The following is a 10000-nucleotide window of genomic DNA, read 5'->3' as shown; positions in this document are numbered from 1 at the left end:
AGATGGACGGCACCATGGAGCAGCCTTCGAACCCTGCAGCCGGGACGACACACACAAACACACACCGTGTCCAACACAACACACACAGAACAGCCTTCGAACCCTGCAGCCGGGACGACACACACAAACACACACCGTGTCCAACACAACACACACAGAACAGCTCAACTCCCCGGTTCAAGGATCTCTCTCACTCTCTCTTTAGCACACACACACACACACACACACACACACACACACAATGGTGCTTTAGAGAGGTCCAGTCATAGCCCCCCCCCCACCCTCCCCGATGCCACAGGTCAGAAACCCTGACGGACCCACAAGCAGTTCGGACGGAGAAGCATGCCATCTGCACATGTGCACAGCACACCCCATGTCTGCCCACACAGCCTCACACTGCAATGCCAACAAGTATGATCATCACGTCTGCCATCCAAACTGTGGCTACATGGCTAATCCCTTGCTGTGGCTACATGGCTAATCCCTTGCTGTGGCTACATGGCTAATCCCTTGCTAGTGGCTACATGGCTAATCCCTTGCTGTGGCTACATGGCTAATCCCTTGCTGTGGCTACATGGCTAATCCCTTGCTGTGGCTACATGGCTAATCCCTTGCTGTGGCTACATGGCTAATCCCTTGCTAGTGGCAACCCTGGCTGCCTCCACTGCAATGCAGCATTTATGATCAGGTGTCCACTCCTCCATTACCATATGATCATACAATGCAAAGGCTGTCCACTCCTCCATTACCATATGATCATACAATGCAAAGGCTGTCCACTCCTCCATTATCATATGATCATACAATGCCACATGCTGCTGTTTCATGACTTCTTCAGGAGACTGCATCATGTAGTCAACATCATGTGAAGGAATACACGACCTATGGCAGCTCTCCTCTGCTGCACCAAGAGAAAGCCAGCTGATTCCTGCACACACACACACACACACACACACACACACACACACACAGAGACACACACAGAGACACACACAGACACACACACACACACACACACACACACACACACACACACACACACACAGGTAGCAGACCCCCCTCCCCTCCAATAAAGTCACAATGGCTCAGCCATTGTCACAGCACAAAGACAAAATGGATGAGGACACGCGTTTAAGTGATGCATGGTCCATCTGAACAGGTGACATGGCAGAAAGCAGTAACCATCATTGGTGCCAGCTGCTAGCATTAGCCCTGAATCAAAGCATGACATTCCTGACAGAAATAATCACCAGTCCTTGAATCAGCGTGTCCTGGTCCTGTCCTGCTACAGGAGCTCTCGCAAATACAATTACCACTCAGAAACCGAGAACAACAACAAGAAGTGGAGTATCCTACTGACAGAATGCTCATCACAACATTATCCACAAACCTCCCTCTGACCAGCAGAATGCACATCACAACATTATCCACAAACCTCCCTCTGACCAGCAGAATGCACATCACAACATTATCCACAAACCTCCCTCTGACCAGCAGAATGCACATCACAACATTATCCACAAACCTCCCTCTGACCAGCAGAATGCACATCACAACATTATCCACAAACCTCCCTCTGACCAGCAGAATGCACATCACAACATTATCCACAAACCTCCCTCTGACCAGCAGAATGCACATCACAACATTATCCACAAACCTCCCTCTGACCAGCAGAATGCACATCACAACATTATCCACAAACCTCCCTCTGACCAGCAGAATGCACATCACAACATTATCCACAAACCTCCCTCTGACCAGCAGAATGCACATCACAACATTATCCACAAACCTCCCTCTGACCAGCAGAATGCACATCACAACATTATCCACAAACCTCCCTCTGACCAGCAGAATGCTCATCACAACATTATCCACAAACCTCCCTCTGACCAGCAGAATGCACATCACAACATTATCCACAAACCTCCCTCTGACCAGCAGAATGCACATCACAACATTATCCACAAACCTCCCTCTGACCAGCAGAATGCACATCACAACATTATCCACAAACCTCCCTCTGACCAGCAGAATGCACATCACAACATTATCCACAAACCTCCCTCTGACCAGCAGAATGCACATCACAACATTATCCACAAACCTCCCTCTGACCAGCAGAATGCTCATCACAACATTATCCACAAACCTCCCTCTGACCAGCAGAATGCTCATCACAACATTATCCACAAACCTCCCTCTGACCAGCAGAATGCTCATCACAACATTATCCACAAACCTCCCTCTGACCAGCAGAATGCTCATCACAACATTATCCACAAACCTCCCTCTGACCAGCAGAATGCTCATCACAACATTATCCACAAACCTCCCTCTGACCAGCAGAATGCACATCACAACATTATCCACAAACCTCCCTCTGACCAGCAGAATGCACATCACAACATTATCCACAAACCTCCCTCTGACCAGCAGAATGCACATCACAACATTATCCACAAACCTCCCTCTGACCAGCAGAATGCACATCACAACATTATCCACAAACCTCCCTCTGACCAGCAGAATGCACATCACAACATTATCCACAAACCTCCCTCTGACCAGCAGAATGCACATCACAACATTATCCACAAACCTCCCTCTGACCAGCAGAATGCACATCACAACATTATCCACAAAACTGACCAGCAGAATGCTCATCACAACATTATCCATAAATCTCCCTCTGACCAGCAGAATGCACATCACAACATTATCTACAAACTTCCCTCTGACCAGCAGAATAACAGAACAGCGCATACGAGACAAATCCACCATCAACCCCACAGTGAGATCTAGAGCAAAATGATTAGGGGCCTTCGCCTTTTCATAATACTACAGAAATCAAAGTGGGAGTGAAAGGGAGATGCGTAGAGTTGTAATTAATGACTTGAGTTTTAGTGAGGCAGCTCCAGCCTCATCAATCAGAAGAAAAGAACTGCAATGAGGAGGGGGGAGTGGGGGATCTCTCTCATAACCACGGTGACGGCATTTATGTTTGCTTTTACCTCTTGCAAAGGTCTCTGCACTGAATTACAAGTGTGTTACTCACTCACTAACAACTAAATTCATTCTCCAAAATGTGGTGCCTCTACCCCAACACGTACCCCCCTCTCCCTCTACCCCAACACATACCCCCCCTCTCCTTCTACCCCAACACGTACCCCCCCCTCTCCCTGTAGCCCAACACATACCCCCCCCCTCTCCCTCTACCCCAACACATACCCCCCCTCTCCCTCTACCCCAACACATACCCCCCTCTCTCTCGGTCTCCAACTCTCCTCTCTCCCCTAACCTCAGTCCTCTCTCTCCCTCTCCCTCTCTCTCTCTCTCTCCCTCTCTCTCTCTCTGTCTTCATCTCACCTCTCTCCCCTAACCTCAGTCTTCTCTCTCTCTCTCTCTCTCTCTCTCTCTCCCTCTCTCTCTGTCTTCATCTCACCTCTCTCCCCTAACCTCAGTCTTCTCTCTCTCTCTCTACCTTCATTTCTCCTTCTCTCTCCCTCTCTCTCCATCTCTCTCTCTCTCTACCTTCATTTCTCCTTCTCTCTCCCTCTCTCTCCATCTCTCTCTCTCTTTACCTTCATTTCTCCTTCTCTCTCTCCCTCTCTCTCTCCCTCTCTCTCTCTCTCTATTTATCTTAATTTCTCCCTCTCTCTCTCTCTCCCTCCCTCTCTCTCGCCCCCTCATTTGACTCGTCTCCAAATGTCTGTGCAAATACAACATTCAGCTCACATAGCAACTGCAGCTAGGAGCAAACACGCCATTCCGTTCTGCTCCATCCCTTCTTCATTTGCATGAGGAGAGAGAGAGAGCGTGAGATAGAGGGATAGTGATAGTGAGCGAGGGAGAGAGAGAAAAAGAGAGAGAGAGAGAGAGAGAGTGGGAGGGAGGGAGGGGTGACAGAGAACAGCGGGAGGAGGGTGAGGAGCAGACTAAATGAGTAAGCGGTAATGGAGACTGATGTAAGGGAGAAGCGGTTTTATAAACAAAAGACGCAAGATGTCTGTAAGCCGATGTTCATTCTGCATAATGTCACACCATATGACCGTAATACATCTTAATACTGTAGCATCTAAGACTGAACAGTGTAATGAAATGGCAGAGTTGCTCAGCGCCTGTGCCAAACATCGGCTACTCTAACCTATTCCAACATCATACTCCCAGCCACAATCCCACCTCTCCACAGATGAAAGGAAATTTGAATATAAATCTTCTTTTATCCAAAGTTTTGAGTTTGGTTTGCAACAGCATTCAGGCACTCAACAACTGAGATCCATCCCTTTGGTGAGCATGCGGCGGCAGAACAAAGCTTCTGTCAGCTCTGTGGAGGGTTGTTGAGTCCCAAAGCTCATCCAGCTGCAGCCATGGCGGCATGCAAGGCTTAACATATCATTACAAAAGCAGCGCAGGTATCAGTAATGCCATTCAGGAGCTCATTCACAAAGCGCACGGCGCAAGGCGCTCGACTCCACGGCTGCAGCAGACGCACAGTGAAGGTGGAGCGTCGCGAGGGCGGCCTCAAGCGTCCCAGATTCTCCACTTACAGAAAACATGCAAACACGTGGGAAACACGTGGGAAACGTTCTGGATATTTTTAGCAAGTTCTTGGGCTCTCATCTCAAGTGGCTCTCATTCTTACAAAATAAGCCTGCTGCTCTGGAGCCACCCGTCTCCTGCGGCCAGCATGCAGAGCCGTGCACGGGGACGAGAGAGAGGGGACAGGACTGAGGCACGGAGGACAACGGGCATATTAATACACTGGTCAGTGCATTCAGAAGAGGGGGAGACAGGAGAGAAATGAAGGGAGGGAGGAAGTGACAAAACACAAAGAAAGAAAGAAAGAATGGAACTAACTGCACTAGAACGAAGGAAGAAAAGAAGAGGAAGAGGAAAGACAAACAGAAGTAAGAAACAACATGAAGAGAGGGGACAGGAAGGAGGTGTGGAGAAACAACATGAAGAGAGGGGACAGGAAGGAGGTGTGGAGAAACAACATGAAGAGAGGGGACAGGAAGGAGGTGTGGAGAAACAACATGAAGAGAGGGGACAGGAAGGAGGTGTGGAGAAGAGTGAGGAGACACAGAGGGGGCAGTGGTGGAGAGGGACAGGAGAGGAGGGGGGGGGTAGGAGAGGAGGGGGGGGGGTAGGAGAGGGGGGTTGGGGGGGTAGGAGAGGAGGGTTGGGGGGTCAGGGCTGGGGGGGGGGGTAGGAGAGGAGGGTTGGGGGGGTAGGAGAGGAGGGCTGGGGGGGTAGGAGAGGAGGGTTGGGGGGTCAGGGCTGGGGGGGGGGGTAGGAGAGGAGGGTTGGGGGGTTGGGGGGGGTAGGAGAGGAGGGTTGGGGGGTCAGGGCTGGGGGGGGGTAGGAGAGGAGGGTTGGGGGGGTCAGGGCTGGGGGGGGGTAGGAGAGGAGGGTTGGGGGGGGGGGTAGGAGAGGAGGGTTGGGGGGGGGTAGGAGAGGAGGGTTGGGGGGTCAGGGTTGGGGGGGGTAGGAGAGGAGGGTTGGGGGGGTCAGGGCTGGGGGGGGGGGTAGGAGAGGAGGGTTGGGGGGTCAGGGCTGGGGGGGGGGGGGGGTAGGAGAGGAGGGTTGGGGGGTTGGGGGGGATTAGGAGAGGAGGGTTGGGGGGGTCAGGGCTGGGTTGCCGACCAGAGAGGCCCTCAGACGGCTCCTGGCCAGAGCTCAGCCACGTGGTGAGCAGGCGGAGGTGGTAGGAGCAGTGGTGGAGGTGCTCAGCCAGAGCACCAGGCAGACCACACAGCAGCTGGACAACACGCTGCTCCTCCTCTGGCTCTGGAGGAGGAAGAACGGAAGAAGAACGAGGGAAGAGAGAGCGAGGGGAGGAGGGAAAAGAGAAGAGGGAGAGGGAGAAGAGAGAGGAAGGAGGGAGAAGAGAAGAGGGAGAGGGAGAAGAGAAGAGGGGAGGGAGAAGAGAGAGGAAGGAGGGAGAAGAGAAGAGGGAGAGGGAGAAGAGAAGAGGGGAGGGAGAAGAGAGAGGAAGGAGGGAGAAGAGAAGAGGGAGAGGGAGAAGAGAAGAGGGGAGGGAGAAGAGAGAGGAAGGAGGGAGAAGAGAAGAGGGAGAGGGAGAAGAGAAGAGGGAGAAGGAGAAGAGGGGAGGGAGAAGAGAGAGGAAGGAGGGAGAAGAGAAGAGGGAGAGGGAGAAGAGAAGAGGGGAGGGAGAAGAGAGAGGAAGGAGGGAGAAGAGAAGAGGGAGAGGGAGAAGAGAAGAGGGAGAAGGAGAAGAGGGGAGGGAGAAGAGAGAGGAAGGAGGGAGAAGAGAAGAGGGGAGGGAGAAGAGGGAGGAAGAAAAGGAAAAGAGGAGGGGAGGAGGGGAAGGAATAGGATTAGTGGGAAGCAGTGAAAAAAGGAGTGGACTATATCGAGACCATGGTAGTGGAGGGAAGGAAGTAAGAGAGAGAGAGAGAGAGAATTAAGAGGAAATGGTTGAGACTGATAAAAGGATAAGGCTGAAAAGAAAGGATGATACAGTCAAGAGGATGGAGGAGGGGAAGAAATAAAGAGGGATAAGAAATATAGGATCATGTGATGACAGCAGTCCGCCTGCATCCCAACTAGGCTGCCTCATCACCAAGGCCGGTGCTCAGCTGGTACAACACAACTACTCTTCAACACATACACAGACAGAGAACATATGCATACACAAACTCAGATGCTTTCTGGGAGAACACAATACAATGACAGAAGGAAACCAAAACGGCAAACACATCAAAATCTAACATGGAATCCACTCGGAATCCTCCGACACAGAAGAGAGCACAAGATTCAGCTCCAGCGGACCGGCAGAATGGGCTTTGGTAGGCTTGGGAATCGGTTCCAGGTATCGGTTAGGAACCGGTTCCAAACATTCCGATCCATCGGAATCGTACACATCCACATGTTAATGATTCCACTAACGATTCCAATACAAAGCTTTGTTTTAGAAATGTGTACTTTTTTAGAAATTTTAAAGCATCAACTTCTGTATTGATATTGCACACTTGATATGCATTGTCTAAAATCACTTTAAATTAGACATTCAAAGCCAACAACTCTCAAAGCCATCCTGTAAGTGTTCAGCAAATGGTACAGGAATCGATATGGGAATCGATAAGGAATCGCATCGATAAGCAGACTCGACAATGGCATCGGTATCAAGAATTTCTTAACGATGCCCATCCCTAGGCTTTAGCTTCACCAACACTGAGACATCCACTACAGTACAGCGTGCTTGTGTCCCTAGAAAGAGCCATTCACACACAGATTCACACTAGATGCTGAAGAAGAAAAGACATGTATGCCCCATAGCCATCTGACACGCAGGTGCTGTGAAAGGGTTAAACATTTCCCCACGAGTGGAATGAGAGTGATTATGTGGAGGGAAGACACAGTGCATGAAATCTTCATTGGCACACACGCAAATATATCTCCAAAACCTCAGATATATTGATATACACACAAGTGCATGCATATATCCAGATATATTGATACACACACAAGTGCATGCATATATCCATTGGGGGAAGAGAGGCGTATCCACCATTGAGTCCAGAAAGCACAAGTGAATTAGAGAGGAGGTGAAACAGGGGGTGAAAGGTCACTGTGAGGAGAAGGTTCTGGAGAAAAAAATAACAGCTGTCGGGAGTGAACCACAATTTTGGCACAAAGTAATTACAGCGGAGAGGTGGAGAGATGCTCCCCTCCAGTGGGCATGCAAGGCAGGGGGGAAGAGGAACTAGAAAACAGCAGACATACCGTTAGTCGGATGCCTGGCATATGACACAGAAAATCTCTTTACTGCCGGCATAGAGAACAACTCTGAGGAGATAAAAGAGGCAACTGGTGTTACTGACATTGGAAGGAGAATGTGTGCCTTTATGAGATGTCTGTGTGTGTGTGTGTGTGTGTGTGTGTCGAGCTAAATGATATGGAGACAGATGGGTAAAAGGACATTCCTGATGATGGTATGGAATGAAAGAAGCAGCACACTGAAAAGCTGTCCTCAAAACAGATGATCTCAGATGATCTCTTTCAACAGACCAAAGGGAGTCAAAGAAAAAAAGCTGCACCCCATCAATTCCTACGAGTCATTGAGTCATTGAGTCATTGAATTGTAGTAACAGCATAACAGCATTGCAAGGCTATTGAGCCAAAAGTCTTTAAAACTCTGTTCCTCTGTACCTTATTCTGGTGTACATCAATGTGAACATCCTATTCAAAGCAAAAAGAAACGCATAATTCAGCTTGCTTGCAAGTAAAGGAGTCTGTCTTTTGAGCTGAACCCAACACCATGACGCTGCACTATTTCACTTGACTGCCTTTTACGTTGAATCACACTGACACCAGGTGGATAAAATTGTCATTGCACAACCTTTGTTCTACATTCCACTGAACTCTCAACAGCAAGTATTCTGGGAAATAGAAGTGAAAGCTACTTAATAAAATCTTTAGCTGCCAGGGTAAATGAACCACATTTCCTTAGTAACTACATTCTACCACAACACAAAATGAACTGAAGTGAATACTGTCCATCTCGACTATAACTTTTCCCAGATGGACTACATATCAAAAATAAACATTTTGAAGTTATTCATGACTGAAATGAATGGTAGATTATGAAACAATTAATTCTAGTCCTAAAATATTGAAACGGCGCCTGACGTCCAGGGCTTCACTGTGAAATCCAAATTCTGAAGGTGACAGAATGACTGAGGGTAGAGCGATGCACTCCCATGCTGAGGGTAGAGCGATGCACTCCCATGCTGAGGGTAGAGCGATGCACTCCCATGCACGGGAAGGTTGTGATCACTTTCTGTTAGTTCCAGTGAGTGTGCAGCATCTCAAATTACACGCCATGTCCTCTGTCCCTAAAGCAAGAGGACATGGCAAGCAAATCACAGATCACAGTTCCACACAGGTTTGTAAGATCACCTCTTGTGTAAGCCTGTCATTAGGGCAATCAAGTGATCTCACTCTTATGCCAGTCAATTCAATCTAGTGGAGGGCTGCGTCGAGAAGTGCTCATTTCTATGAACAGGATAAGCCACCTCTACTTCCTCTAGATAAGCACCAGCCATCTCTGAAACCCACTTGGCTAGAGAACATGGGAACCTACAACAGCATAGTAATCAGCTAGACAATAAGGCCACTAAGTATCCTAATACTAAGAATTACGAATTACAAGAACTCAACAAAGGAGGTTGGTGGGGAGGCGGGGGGGGGGGGGGTATTTGGGCAGATTGAGGGCAGCTAAGTGTGAGTGTTTATGGGCAAAGAAGAGAGTGAATTCAGGGCCTGCAGCGGTTTAACAGGTGGGATTGGAGAGAGAGAGAGAGAGAGAGAGAGACTCCAGCTGTGGCAGCTGATTATATGCCACTCAGGGCACCACAGTGGCCAGACGTCCTCAGAACCAGCAGCTTTGGACAGCCCTTTAGGAGGACGACTACAAAGGGACCAGAAGCTATGGACAGTCCTTTAAGCCCTTTAGGAGGACGACTAGAAAGGGACCAGAAGCTATGGACAGCCCTTTAAGAGGACGACTAGAAAGGGACCAGAAGCTATGGACAGTCCTTTAGGAGGACGACAGGGACATAGGGAAGGTAACAGTGTGGCCGGAGGCTAGTGTCACCGCAGTTTGGCATCCAGGCAGACAGCAAATAGAGGAAGCTAGCAAGAAGCCGCTCTGAGTCCCCAGATAGAGAATGTCTCGCAATACTTCATATTACATAACCCTTACTTCAGCCTCACAACACAGTTCAGATCTGTGTTCTGAGTCCCCAGATAGAGAATGTCTCGCAATAATTTATATTACATAACCCTTACTTCAGCCTCACAACACAGTTCAGATCTGTGGAACATTTTCAGAAATGTTAACCAACAGCACATTGATACTTTGCACATAAACCAAACTAGTGTAAGGATTGGAGTTAGAGTTACATCACACACAGTGCAACTGGGATGTAAACAGGGCTGACATGGAGGATCTTCTGAGGAAAATAGA

The 10000-nt window shown here is 49.1% G+C and overlaps 1 protein-coding gene across 6 annotated transcripts in view; it reads right to left on the bottom strand.

Moving 5' to 3' along the window:
* ppip5k1b (diphosphoinositol pentakisphosphate kinase 1b) overlaps nucleotides 1–10000 on the bottom strand; it is a 36111-nt gene that overhangs the window by 1472 nt on the left and 24639 nt on the right. For 3 of the 6 annotated variants that reach the window (XM_076271599.1, XM_076271603.1, XM_076271601.1), the window contains 2 exons: nucleotides 7756–7818; nucleotides 1–33 (listed from right to left, as the gene is read on the bottom strand). The exon at nucleotides 1–33 is cut by the window's left edge and continues 105 nt beyond it. In XM_076271599.1, coding sequence (XP_076127714.1) covers nucleotides 1–33; nucleotides 7756–7818 — 96 coding nt within the window. The remainder of the gene's footprint in view (nucleotides 34–7755; nucleotides 7819–10000) is intronic. The other 3 variants (XM_076271602.1, XM_076271604.1, XM_076271605.1) reach the window with 1 other exon arrangement.

Source organism: Alosa pseudoharengus, unplaced genomic scaffold, assembly GCF_046254945.1.
Source record: "Alosa pseudoharengus isolate Yale_2024_CS ecotype anadromous, Long Island Sound unplaced genomic scaffold, YU_APseudo_1.1 YU_APseudo_1.1_scf_10, whole genome shotgun sequence".
Taxonomy (NCBI): domain Eukaryota; kingdom Metazoa; phylum Chordata; class Actinopteri; order Clupeiformes; family Clupeidae; genus Alosa; species Alosa pseudoharengus.
Note: the sequence above shows the minus strand (reverse complement) of the source record. Positions and strands in the feature narration are given on the sequence as shown.